We start from the raw sequence: 19472 nt of genomic DNA on the forward strand, positions 1-19472 counted from the left end.
GAAGTTAGCAAGCACAGGGGAGCAGGCTACCCCGGAGAGACTGTCTAGTTATTTGCACAGTTTAGGAGAGTGATTAGCCTATGGTATTTTACAGATCAGAACTTCAGAAATACATAGTTGGAGTAGAGAACAAAAATTAAGGGGAAGAATACAGTTTGATGGGTTCCGATGAAAACAAGCCAAAGTAAAATTATTTTCCCCTGGTTTTAAATTGAATATGTTATGTTTCTATACGGTTTTAAGATATTTTAAAAAATTTTACGTAATTTGAGACATAAATTAAAAAATTAGCTTGAGGGCTGGGGATGTACTTAAGTTGGTGAAGTATCTACCTATTATATTCAAAGCCCTGGGTTTGATCGTCAGAATCATAATCCAGGCATGGTGGTGCACACCTTAATCTTAGCATTGAGAAGGTGAGACAGAAGAATCAGAAGTTCAAGGTCAAGGGTTGTCTTCAGCTATATAAAGAATTCAAGAGCAGTCTGGGCTATATAAGAAAGTCCTTGTCTCAAAACAAACAAATAGTAAAGAAATCCTTAGCTTATATTCTGGTTTCTTGATTTTACAGGCAAGGAAACTGTGTCAGAACAACAAATTTTACCACGATGTTTTTTCATTTATAAAGAAAAATTAATTAGAAGGAACAACTTCTAATTAATCTCCCCTCACTGTTCATCCTCCAAGCATCTCAATGTGGATTTATGGGGTCATTGTCAATAATCTTGTCATTAAGAGACAAGTCTGAGTCACTCAAAAGAGATGGAGCTTCCAGCTGACGGTCATCTATCCACCATCCAGAGCCAGAGCCCTCCATTCTGTGTGTGCACCTGTACTACAGGTGGTCACAAATGCAAAAAGAACCTCTTTCAGCTTCATGGTGCACTTTTCAAAATCGGGCTCTTACTGTGGAGAGCCCTGGATGGCCTCAGACTCAGCATCCTGCCTCCTCCCACATGCTAGAATTAAAAGAGTGTATTATCACACACCCAGTAGTTTCATGGCTTTCTAAGTGGCCTATGAGGAACCTGTACTGGGAAAGTCCAGGAACAGAAGAAGTCTACAATAAAAGCACCTCCTGGAAGTCAGGAGGACTGAACCAGGAGGGCCCTGTCTGCTGCCCTCTCTGGACTTTGAGGAATGGGATGACTTAATGACTCATGTTCCTTCCATGGAGAACACCCAAGTGGGACTGTTGTAGAGATGTGTCAGCCCTGGGGTTCGTCTGTGCCTAACTGGTGGCATCTGACTCACGATAGTGTCTATCCCAGTCTCTGTCTCCTCATCAAGAAAGGAAGACGCCAGCTCATTATTACCCCTCACATCGTCCCCAGTCTGGGAGGCAACACTACCATCCTTTCCCCTTGACTTTACATGAACTGCATTAAGCTTACTTAAGTAACTCGAAAAGCAAACCATCCTCCAATGTCTCCAATTTAGCCTTACTGCTGTGATGTCACCATTTTAAAGAGATAACAAACCATTAAAACAGATTCAATGTTTTTTTTAAAAAAGCTTTAAATTATGATCTTTCATTTGACCAACTCAATACTCGTTGCTCCATTTTCTGTCTTATCCAAAAAAAAATACAAAAATCACAAAAGTATATCTTATATGGTAAAGTTTTAAAACCTATGAAGAGAAAGAGACCATGAGATGGGAGGGAGGAACTTTAAAGAAATAGTGGAATGCATGTGACATATAAGTAGAAGGGGTTCCTGTTGGGAGAGGAGGGAGACAAAAGAAGGTCACGGGGGAAGAGCAGGAGAAGGGATGAATGAGAACAAGATAATTCTATCAGCATTTCAGCACACATGGAGAAGGACATGAGGTCCTTCTCCCTGCTGGTGAGATATCGCTAATCAATGGTGCTAGGGTAAAGGAGCCCTTTTTCTCTGAGGGTAGAGGCACAGGTAAGTCACCATGATCCACTAAATAAATCCACACCCTATACATGTAAGCAACTCTGATTAAGCTCAATGGGATATTAAAACAGACATAAAAGGATGGGGAATATGTCAGGAGAGGAGTGGGGGATAAGGGAGAACAGGAAAGGAACGTGATCAAAATACACAACATTTTTATATTAACGTGTCAAAGAATACGTTGTAAATTTATTTCTAAAAGTAAATGGGAACAATTTCACCTTTCAAGAGACAATGAGATTGTGACAGTTCTAATTTGCTTTAAGCAACCTTCAAACAAGATATTTCTAACCAGTCTTTACTAAAGGGTCCACGTAAGCCCACACATATGTAGGCATGCACACCAATAGAGAACAATAAGAACGGCAACTAGCAATCACAAAGAACTCACTGTTCTTAGTGCAACCGTGTGAAAGTCAGCACGACCCTCCTTAACGGTGTCCAATTAACTGACAGCTTAAAAGTCAGTTTAGGTGCTGATTTAGCAAAGCACGAAGAATTTTGAGTAAAATAAACATTTAAACTTTATGAATTATCAGCAAACGAGTTTGGGGATAAAGCAGCTTTCTATGTTATTTCTCTTCTGTCGCTGCAGTCTACTTAAATGCCGTAAGGACACATCTAAACAAGGCTTCAGCTTTTGTTCATCCGTTTATTATATTGTTCACAGAAAGCCCTAAATTGTGGATGTTTAAGCCTGAAAACATATAAACCAAGTTAACTTCATTAATAATTAATATTTTACTTGATATTTAATATGAAATTAGTAAGATAACTTTACGTAGTTTTACATAGGTTCTTGTACTTCTATGTGTATGGATACTTTGCCAGATCTATGTCTGTTGGCCATGTGTGTGCCTGATGCTTTTGGATGTCAGAAGAGGGAGTCACATCCCCTGGACAGTTGTGAGTCACTATGCGGGTACTGGAAATTGAATTCTGGCACTCTGAAATAGCAGCCAGTGCTCTTAACTGATAAACTATCTCTCAAGACCCTAGATGAATTTTGTGTGTGTGGGGGGGGGGTTGACAGGGTTCCTCTGTGTAGCTTTGGCTTTCTTGGGATATATGAGTCTCCTTAAAGACATTTCTTATCACATATATTTAGTGTGGAAGGAGATGTGAGAAGGTACACATGTGCCAAGACTTGGTCGTGAAGACCAGAAGACAATTTGTGGGAACAGGTTCTCTCTGTCTACTTTGTGAGTCCCATGGATCAAACTCAAGACTTTGGTCTTGACCATAAGCACCTTTACCCTTGAGACACTTCGCCACCCCTTAAGAGCAAATTAAACGTTGGACACTGTTTTGGACAGAACTTTCCCTGGAAAACTTAATGCTCTCATGCCAATCTAAGCCAAGGAATATTGGCAAGCATTGTTGGTTTATACAAGAGAACATTCTGCTCGTGAAAAAAATCCTTCCAACCTATTGCACATCACAAAATGAGGATTTGCATCAAAAGTCTACCTTCTGGAGTTCAAACCAAAATCTGGTGAGGTTAACATTGGACGGAGCTTTCCAGGCTAACTGCAGGCTAGTGTTGTCTGGAACCAAGGCAAACGGTGTCTCCGGTGTGTCAAACATGTTAACGGTGACAGCATGACTCTCAGTACACCACATTTTTTCCGAGTGGCAGGCCAGGACCTTTTTGTTTAAAAAAATAAAATGTTAGTCTTTTCAGAACATGTGCATGACTATGGCGACTAGAAGTTCCCAGGACACTCAATCTCTCAATACCTTCAACACATAGAGTTGTCCACCAGATAGCTTAGTGACAAGGAGAGCAAGCCTGGCATTTGGAAAATCACCCTGCCTTAGAGGCGTCTCAGGGATCGGAGCCAGGTGCGACATGAGCAGCTGATAGCGGACTGACTCTTTGGGTCCGTTTGGCCTAGGCGATTCTGTCCATAGTATGCGGAGCCTGGTGTCTGAGAGCACAGTTGCGTTGATGTGACAAACTGCCCCCGGCACTGAAACAAACAGCAGCAGAGGGTAAGGGACATGGCAATAGCACCAGGCGGTGGAAATGAGCGAGAGAGTCGGTTGAGGAACGGTGCTGTCATGTGAGCTGAACGAGCCACAGAGGTCCAGAGGAAAGCTGGCCTCTTACATAATGGGAAGTGAGCAGGCTGCCTGAAAAGATGGTGTCTATTTTTGCCTGGTGACCAAATCGTTCTCATTGACGCCAGCTCAAGTCTACAGCAAGTGATGAACTACGTAATTCGGGAAAGCTTTGTGACGATCAGCAGACACGGCTGAAAGAAAGGAGCGCCACTCTGCACAATTTCGATCTCTTTTTAAGACCGTGGGGGTGTATTAGCCTAAGCCTCAGGATGCTGAGCGCATGTCACATTACATCCTGCTTTTCCTGTCTCGCCACATGTGCAGAGACCTAGGAATACATGGGAAGAGAGTGACACTCTGTGGTAAAACTAAAGAATGTGTTTCTTGGTCATTTGATGCCTCACCTCCCGGTCACTTTGTGCTTTTCTTGGACATTACTCAGCTGTGTCTAGGGCTAGAGCCAGGATCAAGTCACTGACGTGTTTTCCCCCCGAGTTCACTGTTCTTGTCAAACTTTAAACACTCCCATAAAGATCATTATTTAGTATTCAGATAAAAAGTACAGACACACATCATGGAATTCCACACTATAAACCCACAACAGCCCATAAACTCACCTCCACTTTTAGTTTTTCCCTGAATCTCTTTTCCCAGAAGTAAATGTTCTAAGGGATCTGAATAGTAATTCTTCACAGCTACCTGAATCACATATGTTGAAAATGGCTGCAAACCTTCAATACGGGCTACATTCTCCTGTGATTCCTGTAATTGATTTTTTTAAAATAAGTATTTAATTCTTGTATGTCATACAAATGACTGAAAACAGTTGTCCTGGCTGATTCATGATACTGCTGTCTCACTATTACAGGTTTGACATGTTTGCCACCTCCATGAATAGGTGACAAATGACTGGCAGTCAGCTCTCAGCAAACATGAAATGACTCACTTCACGCAGGCAGTGAGATCCAGAAGAGGGCAGTAGTTCATTACGTTCTCATTGCACTGGGATGTGGGAACACACGTTTGCAAACTTAGGCGACCACAGCAAAAGATCAAAGAAAGGCAGTTAAACACTCTCAGAAATGAAGTCTAACGGGGTAAATAATATCTCTGGGGTGCTGGTTCTCAACCCTGGATGTGCTTTAGAACCATCCAAGAAGGTTCGAGCACACTGTGCTTTGGTGCTGCTCTCAGCGATTCTGATTGGGTTGTCTTAGTTGGGAGTCACTGACTTACACCTATCTTAATCAATTTACAGTAAAGAAACTAGAGTAAGTCTAAGAACAGAAAGGTCCGGCATCACAACATAGTCTGGCCAGCCAAATGACTCAAAGAATGCTGTGTGCTTTATGATAACACGCAGTATCTCAAGCCCAAAGCTGATGATCAATTTCTCCTCTTTGAATTGATTAAATCAAGTGAATAGAAAGCAAGCTATTGGACACAGATTATTCCATTACTCTGATAACCAATTGAAGTGAATAGTGACAGTTCATTCATCCAAAAAATAGCTAGATCAAAGCCCAGCGATATGTGCCTGCAATGCCATGACTACAGAGGCAAGGAATTCTGCAGCAAATTCGAGGTCAACCTTGGGCTTGGGGTTATGGGACTAGTGTCCATCCATCTAAGACTATACAGTAAGATGATGTCTCAGAGAGAAACAGGGACAATGAGAGAGACTTAATGTATACTTGGTATTTTACAGCAACTAGGGAAACCATGATAAATTACAAGCAGATGTGTCCCTAGAGTATGTGTCACAACACACAGGACAAATAGACAACAATATTCTATATATTTATGGTAGATAAATGCTGTGAACAGACACAAAATAGTCATGTTCTCTCTGCCTAACTCACTCCTTGCTCTTCTGTTGGATAGCTAGGTCATGGGAACAAGGCTTTATCACTCTTGGAACAATCAAGAAGGGGACCAAATAAGAAAGTTACTGTGACAACCCATATCTAGTGTTAGTAAGTATCCCTATGTTTAACTTACTTCCAGACAAGAAGACTAGATACTATATGTGTATGCATATATATATAATATATATAATATGTGTATGCATATATATCAATATATATTGATCAGTTGTTGACTGGAAGAGTTTTGAAATGGACATCTTTGTCAGAACACATGGTTGAAAGGGCTACATAAGGAAAGCACATTTTATAAAAACAAAAGCAGCCAGTTCCAGACTTACCAGCATTCTGTGTTTCCTGCTGTGGTTGTTTGTCCTATTAGCTTCTGTATAGTAGACCAGGTATGTTGGTGTGGAGCTGGTGATGCCATGCCGTGTAAGCTTTGTCTTGACTGGAGGTAATTTGAGTGTGAGGCTGGTGTTTGAGGCATTCAATATAGTTGCCTCTACCATGTCTGAAGCTAAAGACAGATAAGCTTTATCTAAAATAATAAGAAAAAAGACACATATGTACAGAAAGAATAAAAGCTTTATCTAACAATGGTAACAGCAAGTGTTATAAACATGTCAGAATATTCAAAACTTTGATCTGAAATGATAGATATGAAATGCTTTTGGTATCATATCCACTTTGAGAAAACAAAAATGGCGTGTCTCCTGACCCTGACAATGCAATCTATCCTGGATCCTCCTAGTTTTCTCCACGTTCACGTGTGTGATGCTGTTTAGGATAGCACACCCAGAAGAAAACTTGTTTTCTGAAGTTCAGTTGCAGCTGGGACAATCATGAAACACAATCTTGGCAGGTGTCTGTCCTGTGAACCTTCCAAAGTGGCGTTTGTCTCACTGCTAACGAAGGGCAAAATTGCTATAAGACATTCCTGTGCCTCACCTTCCTCCTGCAGAAGATGCAGCCAACATGTCACTGGGAGCAGGAGCATTCTTGTAGTAACTTATTAGAAGACATGCTAGCAAAGTTTGAGGCTGGCTGGCATGGTGGCACATGCCTACAGTGTTAGCACTCAGGAGACAGAGGCAGAGGGGGTCAAGGGTTTGATGCAAACTTCTGTGTATGACATGCTATTAAACTCTTAAACTCACTGTGGCAGTGACCACATGCACGAGATCATCACAAAATTTGACAAGTCGACTCTTTGTCACTAAAGTGGGAGAGGCACATAGGGTCTCTTTAAGGATTTATATGCAAATAGTGGTTGATGAGAAAGACATTTTAGGCAGTGGTGGCGCATGCCTTTAATTCTAGCACTCAGGAGGCAGAAGCAGGCTGATCTCTGAGAGTTCGAAGCCAGCCTGATCTAGAGAGAAATTGTTTTGGTGATATGATCACTGATAAGTATACGTGCTTCTGTAAACAAATTCTTAACCCACACATCTGTAAATAATGCTAATAAAATTTATTATGTTACAAAAAACAAACTGGGCAGAAGTGGCACATGCCTTTAATCCCAGCACTTGAGAGGCAGAGGCAAGCAAATCTCTATGAGTTAGAGGCCAGCCTGGTCTATGGAGTGAATTTTAGGACAGACTCCAAAGCTACACAGAGGAAGCCAGTCTTAAAAAAGAAGGAAAAAAAGAAAGAAAACAAAGTAAAATAAAGAAAAGAAAAAAAGAAAAACAAAACAAAGTAAAAAGACATGGAAGTAGAAAATAGGGGAGGGGGTCGGGCAAGATGGCATGCTGGGTAAAGGTATTTGCTACAAACCTGATAACCTGAGTTGGATCCCCAGAACCCACAATAGAAGAAGAGAAAAAAAATCTCCTGAAAATCGTTCTCTGATCTCCACATACCCACCATGGCAAACATGCACCTGTATTTACATGTGTGTATACACATGCACACATGTGCACACACACAGCCACACGCACACAAATAGTACTAAATAAATAAACTTTTAAAAAATCATATGAACTAGTAGAAGGTGATTAGGTGGAAGAAGAGAAGAGTAGAACTCTGGGAGAAGGAAATGGGTGAGTGTGATCAAAATATGTTATGCACATGTATGAAAATTCCACAATACAACCCATTGTTATATGCAATTAACATATGCTAATAAAAACATTAAAATAAAAAATAGCTCTAGTTCAGTTTGGACTTCAAATTCCAAACAACTCAAATACTCTAAAGGGAAGAACCAGGTCATAAAAACAATTATATCAAGCAAAACCCAATATCCAGCAGTGAATCAACTCCTACAGCTCAATCAAGGTCCAGCATCCAGGACTCACTCACTCATCCACCCAGTAAATCAACTCCTGTAGCTCAATGTCCAGCATCCAGGACTCACTCTTCTGGCTCCAAAGGGTTTGAATAGCCCTGCCTCTCTGGCTCTACCATCCATAGCACACACATAGGGTCAGGCCAGCTCCATCCTACATCTGCTGCCATCCTTGGTGGTTTTACCAGTCCTGGCATCTCTAATACGCTAAAATCTCCACTGTAGCTAAGGCTGCACCTCCGCCAGCAGCATCCCTGGTCTCTCTGTGTTACAAGGTACCATGCCTCAGCAGCTCGTGACCCCTTCAGTCCTGCAGTTCTGCAGCCAATGCCAGTACTGCATGGAAGTCACACATCAAGCCAAGCTTGATGGCAACTTGAGATGAAGACTTGGTCCCCACTGGACAACAGTTTCTGTGTGCTGACCCCAAGGAAATGCTCCCCAGATTCCATTTCAGTGATACTGGTCTCTCGTTAGTCACGGTTGCCTATTCAGCACCAGCTGACTAGCATCTGTTAACCTAGAAAAGCTAAGGCTTCGGTTCCACAGATTCTTAACTCAAGAATATCACACGCTAGGGTCTTTGCTTCCCTTTGACACCTCACAAAGCGGCCTCCATCACCTGCACCTCTTATTAGGATTCAGGCATTATGCTGGCCCGTTCCCCCGTCAGCTGGCAGGATGCTTTGCCAGCCCCGAGGCAAATACCTAGCCGACCTCAGAGTCTTACAGCTGCGCATGCTCTTGTCAGGCAACTACTTAAGCCAGCCTGGGGTCCTACACATCACTACGTCATGTGCTATGTGAGTACATCAAGCGTTGCGAGGATGTGTAAGGCTATGTATGCAAGCATTCTCGAAGCGATCTTTATAAGCAAGCTCTGCCTTCGCCTTGCTCTCTTACACACGAGTGGACTGTCACGAATCCCCCTTTTATGCCTCTATCAATAGACTCCCATGTGGGTTTGTTGTATGCTTTGGTTCGTTCTCGCCTCTGCTAAACTACAACACCTCTCTGCCAGAACAGTACAATGAGAGCTGAGCATTCAATGGCCTTTTCTAGCCAAAATTCCAAAATACCTCAACAATCCCCTCCAAAGAAAGGAAGGAAGGAAGGAAGGAAGGAAGGAAGGAAGGAAGGAAGGAAGGAAGGAAGGAAGACAGACATGGCCAGGTGCATCAGAAACACATCTCACTCTAGGCTGCCAATTTCTGTGTTAGTCTGCTTCTCTGCTGCTGTGATATAACACTGGCCAAAACCAATTTGGAGGGCAAAGGGGGATTACCTCTGCTTCCACTTTGCCAGTGACATTGGTCACTGAGGGAAGCCAGAGCAGGGACTGGAAACAGGAACCTAGAAGCAGGAACTTGAGCAGAGGCCATGGAAGAATACTGCTTAATGGCTTGCCCCTCATGGCTTGCTCAGCCTGTTTTCTTATACAGTTCAGGACCACCTGCCCAAGAGAGGTATCACCCATAGTAGACTGGGCCCTACCACACAAATCATCAATCAAAAAAGTGCTCCCATAGACACATCCAAAAAACCCGTCTGATAGAGGCAATTCCCCAGTATTGAAGCTCCCTCCTCCCAGGTGACTCTGTCAAATTGACATAAACTGATCATCACATCATTGCGGCCTCTAAAATTATGATTCTGCCATATACAGTTGGCTGTAATTTCCGATCTATTCACCTGGCAGGTACCATGTAAATGTCTTCTAAAACACAGCATCACTGTGCAACATGTCAAACACTGCAAATGTGATTTTATCTGAAACCTAAACCGCCTTACACAAATCCATGGCCCGCTGTCTATCGGAGTTTGCAACACATCTCCTGTCTACTGTTCTATCTTGCCTTTTCACTCTGCAAAATTATACTTCACTCTGGTCACATTGCACTGTCTGCAAGCTATGGTGTTGTGGGGACTCCTTCAGCCGATAGCCTTTAAGATACCAGCCCACTTCAAGGGTGGTCTCACGTGCTATAAAGGCAGACAAAAAGCGTGTACAGCCCTCTTTGCTGCTGGATTCGGTTCCAGTTCCCAGCACACACAGAGGACTGCAGAACAGTACCCTTACAGTGAGCTTATCCCCAAATGAATAAACCTTCGTTATACTCCATTCCGGGCTATTGTGAAACTCTTTGGTATGACTATACTTTGCTAGTTGTCACCTGTCTATTCCCTGGTGCAGGCTCCCTCCACAGTCTCAGATGACCTTCCCCATGCATTATATCTCCTGGGAAGCCCTGTTTATGCCCTAAAGCAGGTGAGAGCATTGCTTCTGTCCCCACCATACGCCCGTTTCCTTCCACCATATTGGACACATTCAGTTTGACTTGAATGCTTTATTTCTTATCCACCAGCAGAATGTGAATCTTCTGATTCAGAACAGACTTGCCCCAGTGTTCCAGAAGGAAGCATGAGACATTTTAGCTGCAACCTTTACTAATCAGTATTTTCAAACTATGAATGCATCCTTTGCATCTAAGAAACTTGAGAGAAATGTCTATGCACCAAATATTTGATAAAGTCCAGTCCTTCACTTCCTGGGGACGGTGACTCCAGCTCTTCTACAGAGATAATTACCTAGTTCACAAATGTTTGCCTTCTGTTATATCTCCTCACGCTCCACATTTCAAATAAATGTTATATATCATCGACCATAAGCTATTGGGAATGCTTATGGAAAATGATACTGGTGTGTCGGTTTTAGTTTTGAATTCCAGAGCACAACAAAGACTGCTCAGTTAGATTTCTGGATTCCTGCGACATGTGAGTATAACTTGAGGACACTGGGAAGGATTTGGAGGAGGACAGTTTCACTAATGCGACAGAATAGGCCACTCCAGTTACATGATGCTGTTCATTGTGTTGACTTCTGGTCTAGATGAAAAATTGGATATCTATATTAGGAAAAAATTGAGCAAAAATTGCCTCAATAATTTATGTTACTTATTTTTATTCAACTAATATGGAAGTATATTGAAATGTTGGAAATGTCTCTCCTTTCCTCCCTCCTTCCCCTCCTCCCTTCCATTCATCCAGTTTTCAAATCCTATGCATTTTGAAGCCAATCCTCAAAAGCAGAGAAACTGGTAATTCCCTAAAATCTCCAGCAGATGGAGGTAAAGTACCCTTCCCAAACGGACCAGCAGTGTGGTGAAGAGGATGTTTCTTCCCAAGCTGATGACTACATCTTATACTGTGAAGAGTTTCTGTAATAAAAACTCATGCTACCCTTAGGACCAATGCTGTTAGGGATGCGTTGGGGCTGTTATTTAGCATCAAACAGAGATTTCATGTTGTTTTTCCTAATCAGCATTATTTTCTAGTACTGTTTGGAGTTCACAGTGAAATTGATATAAAATTGGAAAGGCCTCTCACATATGTCCCAATGCATGCATAGAGTCCCCATTACCAATAGCTTATCAAAGCACCACCTGTTTTACAATCAACGAGCCTACAGAAACACAGTATTACCTAAAGGCCATAGCTTACATCAGACTTCTCTGCCAGGCTGTCTATTTGATGAGTTAGAAAATGTCTTAGGATGTCCCACTCTTATAGTCTCACATGGAGGCATTTCACTGCCCTGTGCGCTCCGTCTCTTTATCCCTTCTTCCCTCCTGCCCTAGGCACCACTGATTTCATCACTGCCTGCCCCAGTTTGTTTCTTGACTGTTGGAAAAAAAACCCTGACCCAGACCAACTTGGGAAAGAAAGGGTTTATTAGGCTTCGAGGTTACAGCCCATTATTTGGGAATACCAAGTCCGAAACTGAAGCAAAAACTCGTCAAGGCACACGGCTTACTGCCTTCCTCTGGCTCACTGTCCTGCTTGCTTGCTTCTCGCCAGACCCACCTGCCTAGGGATGGCACCAAGTACAGGAGGCTGGGCCCACCTACATCAAATAGCAGCTAAGAAAATGCCCACAGGCAGCAAAAGGGTGGTGGACACCGAGGGGAGCGGATGAGGGGAGCAGCTGGGAGGCGTTGATGAAGGAGAAAGGGTCATCAGGAAATAGTATATGGGTGTGGGCGGGACTATTTTCAATAAAAGGAGAAAAAAGAAAGAAATGACCCACGGGCCAGCCTGGTGGAAATTATTCCTCAGAGGAGGCTCCCTCTTTCCAGGTGACTCCAGTTTGTGTCAAGTTGACAAAAAACTAACCACACAACCATGGCCGTGGTTTCTCCATTTGGGGAACATCATGCCGGCGGAATCGTATAATAGGAGACCTGTTCAGTTTGGTTTCTTTTACTGCCTTCCATGCGTGTGTGTTCTCTCCACATCTTTTCATAACTTCACAGCTCCAAATATTTTACCTTTAGGTTTGTACTCCACTGTTAGCTAACTTTTGTGATGATTATAAGCCTCTTTCCCCCATTATTTGTTATAAATGTTACACTTTCAACACTGTTTTACATTTGTCTCTTTCCAAGGTCTCCAGTTGGGGTACTGCTTATCCGTCCCTCAATGCTGAACGGCCTAGACTGTGGTAAATTTTGTGGAAGTTCTTCAGGTCAACTCATGCTTCTAACTTTCTTCTTTCCCTTTGATACTATGTCAGCATCTTTTGTGAATTTGTTTGTCAATGCCCATAAGATCGTTTCCTGGATTCTGAAGAGACTGCTTTGAATCTATGGGTCCAACTGGGGAAAATGGCATCTCAACTACATATTCATTTCTACATTTATTTCACTTCTCTTCAGGCACTCCCACCAGAATTTTGTAGAATTTTTCATACAGGTCTTGTACATGTTTTGTTAGACTTACGCACAAGTATTTCATTGGGTAAATGATAATACATTATCATATATTGGGAGACCTTTGCCAGCTCTTCCAGATTCTTTCTGGAACAGTGGTCGTGCTGCCTGGAGATGAACCCATTGTTATTTCTCTCTCTCCCCAGTCATTGTGCTCTTTATTTTCTATACAAGATGAAAGACAAGTGAAGTAGATATAAAACATATACACATGTACACAAGCACACATACACAACATGAGCAATGAAGTTGCCTGTTGCTATCATTGTGAACTAAGACATTCATTCTTGTTTTCCCCTGACTACTTCCCTCATTACATAGGGCTGAGTTTCTGACCCAAGCCATTTTCCTTCTTTCTAAACAGCTACTTTTAATATGCCTTACAAGTCCAGTCTACTTACCATATTGAATGCATAATACAGGATAGTTCAAAAACACAACACTTGCCTTGAAAGATAACGGGGGCTTTATGCAATGCTTTTGACACCAACCAAAGGCCTAAAACAGACAGAAGAGATGAAGGACAGGAGGAGAGAACAGGTCACGGAGTCCCACGTCTAATGCTGCCTACTGCAAACCAAGCTGTCTGCATTTGTGTGCCCGGGTAAACAGAAGGCATGCTGACAGAGTGTGGGGCAGAAGCAAGAGCCTAACACAGACACTGAAGGGACAGACAGCCTTGGAGAAGGAGATGAGCGTGTTGTCAGGATGACTCTGTTACCTGGAAAAGGCTGCAGAACTGAGCTGTAAGCCAAGATATGCTTGCTCCCAGGGGCCTTCACCTGAGAGATCACAGCCCCACTTCCCTTCTCTGCTTGATAAATCTGTGTGTTGTCCTTTGTTGTAATGATCCAATACACAAATTCTCCATCCACTGTTAAGCTAACAATTCTTTTTCCTGTTGATTCAAACCAAAGAAAAAAATTAAAGGATAAAGGAATCAAATGACGTAAAATTAGACCTCTTAAGTTTTCTCCTCTAAATAATATATAAAGTTATTTTTCTACAAGAAAACTGCTAAATGTTAAATATTACAATATGAACGTGCCTATTACATGGCACTTGGCTCACTAATGTTTCCTCATTTTGTTTCTGGACCCAGTGAAGTCAAAGTAAACACTGTCATTACCAGTTCTATATGAATACACTGCTCACAGCCACAGGTTAATTAAGAGCAGAGTGAGTGTAAAAACCTGCCTCCGACATGAGATACCTTCCTACAAGTTAGTGAACTCCCAAAAATAACACAGGCAACTCCCGTTGCTCTTGATTGTACACCAGGACCAGATAGTAAGACCCTGCTGTTGAAAACAACAGACACATAGGTTAGGAAACACAGAGGAATCCACTAGGGTTAAGGGAGAGCCTTTCATGGTACTGCCCAGGAGGGCACCCTGAACGCTCTAATGTTGACCTACAGCTAGGTATGCCCACTGATACAACAGTGGCACAGAGGTTATGGGGTAATCAACCGCTTTCTGAGTGGATCTGAGGCCTGCTCCAGAGGAAGGAATCCATGTCTGGTACTGTTAGCCTGGTCAAAGCCCACCGCCAGAAAGTCTTGGGTCTCTGTGAGGAAATGTCTTCCTTTGTGTGGGAGCCCACAGTGACTCTATCTACATCTTGGCTTAAGGTCAGAGTTCAAGCTTGTCAAGGCCAAATAACAAGATGTTTGACCAAAGGTGTGGCTACTAGACATCTTGTTCCTCAAGACCAAATAACAGGATTTTTAACTAAGGGTGTGGTTACTAGATGTTTTGAATATTAAGGAAGTAATTATACTTGTTTGTTCCTTGTATCACTGGTAAGGAAGTCTTTTGTCCTCCCCTTTTTGCTATGGGTATAAAAGGACAATGAGAAATAAACTAACCGCCACTAAGGTACTCACTGAGAGCCCTCCCAACTCTGTCTGCTGTCTTTTGTCTCTTTCTTTTCTCAGTCCTCGCTCCCTTTTTCTGGCATGTTTGACAGGTTGGTTGGTTCCGACATCTTTGTTTTGCTAAATAGATATGTTGTCAAACTGCTTCTAAATAAATTTCTATGTTTATACCCATAGGTTAGTGCTTCCCTCAGCCTTTGCTAGAGAAGTCTCTATATGCAGTGGGCAGCAGTTAATGCAGAGACTTAACAATTGTCAAAGTGTTAAGAATGAGTCATTATTGAATGCTTTGATATCTAATTGGGAAATCTAGTACAGGACCCCTAATATACGCACGCACACACACACACACACACACACTCTCTCTCTCTCTCTCTTTCTCTCTCTCTCTCTCTCTCTCTCTCTCTCTCTCTCTCTCACTCAGCTCGGGGAACATCAAGTGTTGACAGAGGTTTCTGTCCCACCTGGTCCCACAGCCATTCAGTCCCAAAGAAATACACAGAGGCCTACATTAATTATAAACTGGTTGTCCTACTAGCTCAGGCTCCTTATTAACTAACTCCTACATCTTAAATCAATCCATAATTCTTGTCTGTATTAGTCAAGTGGCTTGGTACCTTTTATCTTGCTTCCTCTGGGTCTAGGTGATGACTGCAGACTAAACCTTTCTTCTTCCCAGAATTCTCCTATTCTGGTCACCCTGCCTACACTGCCTGCCTGGCTACTGGCCAATCAGCATTTTATTAAACCAATACAAGTAACAAATCTTTACAGGGTACAAGACCATTGTCCCACAGTAATCAAGAAAGAGGGAAAATGACTGTTTATACACACAAAATTATACTAAATGGGAAAAAGTAAATCTGTCTCTGTGACTCCAAATTAAACAGCATAAAGCCATCAACAACAGATGGCACATACAGGACTCATGGCCTGGCTCAACATTTGCATCAATGGCTTGAGATAAATGCATAACACAAATCCTCATCACACTATAGATTAGATAGGATTTTTCACTTTCACTAATGGGTTTAGATGCAGGCTTGAAATTCAAAGCTATCACCACTACATCATGAAAAAAAAGGGTCACATAATGAAACAAAACTCCTAAATTCAAATTGAAAAATCAGTTCTATAAAGTCAACAGATGAAAGACATCTGGCTTAGCTATGTGTGCAGAACAAACTGTAGGCTTCTGATGTGGTAAGCACTCCAAATATATGATACTAGTTTCAAGTGCCATCATCCTTCAGGTGTCTTCCAACTTTGCGATAGAGTTAATTTTTTTTTTGTATTTTGGAGATTTTATTTTTTTATCACATAATCCTTTATCTTGTAACTAACATCCTTTTCCTACAGGTATTTTGCTTACAACTTAAAGCTTCTGATTTTGCCTTTTTAGGGAATTTCTCTGGGTGTCAATGTGTGTGTTTCTATGTCTTTGTATGATTCTTGTGATTTTTTTCTTTGTCACTTTGGTTCTTTTTTGTTTGTTTGTTTATTTATTTATTTATTAAAAATTTTCACCTTTTCCCCTCCTGTCTGTAATCTGACCAAATAGGTTATAGTAGCTGACAAGTGGCCTTTGAGTGACTCACCTGTGCCTGTCATCATCACGCCATTGTGGCATTATAGATGTGTGTTACCACGCACTAGCAACCCAAACTCAGGTCCTCACAGTTCCAAGGAAAAGTGTTTCACTGATTGGTCAATGTATCCAAACTGTGTGTGTGTGTGTGTGTGTGTGTGTGTAAATGCTCATGTATGTACATTGTATGTACATGATTCACTCAATAGCCAAGGATTCCCTTGAACTTTTGATCTTCTTTATTCTACCTCCTAAGTGCTTGGATTACAGATGTGTCAACAGGTTTAGTTTTATGAAGTGCTGGCTTCATGTATGTATACATGAGCATGCACTTTTGTGTATATGTAGAGGCCCAAGCTCAATTCACTATGGGTTTTCTTTTAGTAACTAGCTGATCTTTAGATTAATCAAATTTTCAATGAGGATTAAGATTATAGTTTGTTTGTTCTTTTGGATTGGTTTGGTTGGTTTGGTGTTGTTAGTGCTGTTTTTAGATGGGGTCTTTCTATGTAGCCCTGGCTGTTCCGGAAGTTACAATGTAAGCCAAGCTGGCCTTGAACTCACAGAGATCTGCCTGCCTCTGCCTCCCAAGTACTGGAGTTAAAAGCATGTGCCACCATGCCAAGCAAAGATAATAATTTTAATTGGTAGATGTGGGATCAAATTTTATAAATCCAGAGTTTGTCAGTTCTGTTAGACTGTCTGGGATCATCCTGTCTCCACCTCCCCACTGCTTGGATTACAGGTGTTCATCAGCATCTGCCTTTTATGTGGGTACTAGTGATTCAAACTCGGGTCCTTGTTTTTGTACAGCAAGCTCAATACTAACTGTGCCATCTCCCCTTCCCCTAAAAGTTCTTTCTAATGGATGGGAAGGACTGCTGTTATAAATGAGGATGCACATGCTGGGATATAGCTCAGCTGAGACTGCCTAGCGCACACCACTGGGTTTGATGGCCAGCACTTCATAAAACTAAACCTGGTGACACACATCTGCAATCCAAGCATTTAGGAGGTAAAAGAAAGAAGAACAGAAGTTCAAGGGCATCCTTGGCTATCAAGTACATTTTTGGCCACCCTGGGTTACCTGAAACCTATTTTAAAAAGAGGAAGAAAAGATTTATGCATGCATCTGCACATTACCAAGGATGGCAGGCACCGCGGTGATTTTCCAGCATTGACATCCTTCCAGATCCATGGCCCAGATCTCTTGCCCTTTGGTAAAGTATATCCGTGGTCTGTTTGGGTCAGAGGTATCAACAGTCATTGCTCCACCTAACTCGGATTCAATCACATTACAAGAACATTGGCTCCTTCCACTCGGGTTTGAGGCCTTGGGTTGTAGAACGTGGTGCAAGGTGTGATTGCTAATACTGCAGTAGAACATCCGATGGCCCAGATCTGAAACTTCTGTCCAATACAAGCGACTGTAAGGAAGGGGTGGGGGAAGAAATCCTTTCAATTTAATGAGGAAATTATGTCACTTCAAATATGAGTTTGCAATGAAGATTTCATGCATAATAATGAGAGGACAGATGAAACCTTGGCAGTAAACATGTCCAAATATCAAATAACTTCCTTCTGAGATGGAAGAGGTCACAAGAAGTTCAACTCAGTGTTGCTCAATTTTTTTAATAGCATATTACAGCCAAATCCCTGGGCGCTAATGGCCTTGAACGCATAGTCTGAGCACCTTCAGTGGTCATCAATGGGTATAAATTCTACATATATTTTCATATTTTTCAGTATGTCCTTCTCCACTCTCATCCTATTCCTGTTTATTAAGCGCAATAAACAACCTAGTTTTCAAAACGGTCTATTTCCATGCTTATGGCACAAATAAAAATACACTCTCCAAGTTGGAAAATTGATACTCCGTTGCTGAATGGATGTCCTAAGACTACACTATAAAGAGGAATTTTATGAAGATGGATGAACCTAGAAGAGCTTTAGCTGGGCCACAGCTGCTGGCCATCTGTGCTGTCCATCCCTCCTTTGTCTCCATCTACTTCTTGTTTTTGTCACCTGCAGCTGTTATAAAATTCACTGATAGAAAAATTTGCTATGGCAGTCCTTCTGGCAATTAGCTCATCTGCAGGCTAGTCAAATTTTCAACATGCATTACAATTATAATCTTAATTGTTGGTTGTGGGATAGAAGTTTATGGAGCCTTCATGAGAATTCTATCTCTGAACCTTGTTTCTTTACTCTCATTTCCTAGATTTTGAGTTGGGGGGGAGGGGTGTTACTAAATCACTGTGGTTGGCCTTGAACCCACAATGTTCCTGCCTCTGACTTCTGAGTAATGGGGATGACACATATGGATTACCAAACTTGGCTCAGAATTATTTATTGTAATTTAATATATCTCCCAACCATGCAATCCCAGTGCCTGGGAGCTGAGATAGGAACAATAGGAGGGAATTCAGGTCATCGGCAGCTACATAACCAGCTCGATGTCATTATAAGTTACATAACACCCTCTTACAAAACTAAAATAAAAGTTAACCATGAGCCTTAAAGCATCTTATTTCCCCTTTATTAGCTTCTAATAGTAAACAAAGATATCATATATATATATATATTTCATCACAATAAAGACATTCGTACCTTAAAAGGGGATATACGGAGAAAGAAATGATTGCTGAACGCCTTTTGCAAATCTTCAACTCCCTAGGAGATTTCACCTTGTATTCAAGATCAACCCTGAATATCCGTGTTCCGTCTTGAGATGCTTTCAGTGCAAAGTACAGGTGCCTTGCAATCCAGTCCACTGCAATAACTGCAACATCAGAAACCAGAGCATCCTGGAAAAGCTTAACACGGGGTAGAGAGCAGAGAGCACAGCTAAGAAGAGCGCTGATCCTTTCCATTTGGAGATTCCTGTGCCCGTTCATATCATTACGCATTGAACTGCTCTGGAACCTCCAGCCTCGCTCCTCAGGCTCTGCGACAACTGTACCTCAAGCCGTATTCTCTCACTGTGTATTCATCTTGTTTATTTCAGCCACTTGGCTTAAGCTCTGATCTTCAGAGCAGGAGGGCTAAAACTCCTCGTCTTCAGATACAATGATTCATTCAGT

General features: G+C 41.9%; 1 protein-coding gene across 1 annotated transcript in view; it reads right to left on the minus strand.

The window, feature by feature from the left end:
• Ros1 (ROS proto-oncogene 1, receptor tyrosine kinase) overlaps window positions 1–19472 on the minus strand; it is a 124628-nt gene that overhangs the window by 40505 nt on the left and 64651 nt on the right. Inside the window, exons 25-31 of the mRNA XM_050138197.1 lie at window positions 19000–19205; window positions 17533–17816; window positions 13644–13820; window positions 6199–6398; window positions 4610–4754; window positions 3666–3898; window positions 3396–3572 (exon numbers count right to left, since the gene is read on the minus strand). Coding sequence (XP_049994154.1) covers window positions 3396–3572; window positions 3666–3898; window positions 4610–4754; window positions 6199–6398; window positions 13644–13820; window positions 17533–17816; window positions 19000–19205 — 1422 coding nt within the window. The remainder of the gene's footprint in view (window positions 1–3395; window positions 3573–3665; window positions 3899–4609; window positions 4755–6198; window positions 6399–13643; window positions 13821–17532; window positions 17817–18999; window positions 19206–19472) is intronic.

The sequence above is a fragment of the Alexandromys fortis genome, unplaced genomic scaffold, assembly GCF_014885135.2.
Source record: "Alexandromys fortis isolate MF-2015 unplaced genomic scaffold, M_Fortis_MF-2015_v1.1 scaffold_14, whole genome shotgun sequence".
Taxonomy (NCBI): domain Eukaryota; kingdom Metazoa; phylum Chordata; class Mammalia; order Rodentia; family Cricetidae; genus Alexandromys; species Alexandromys fortis.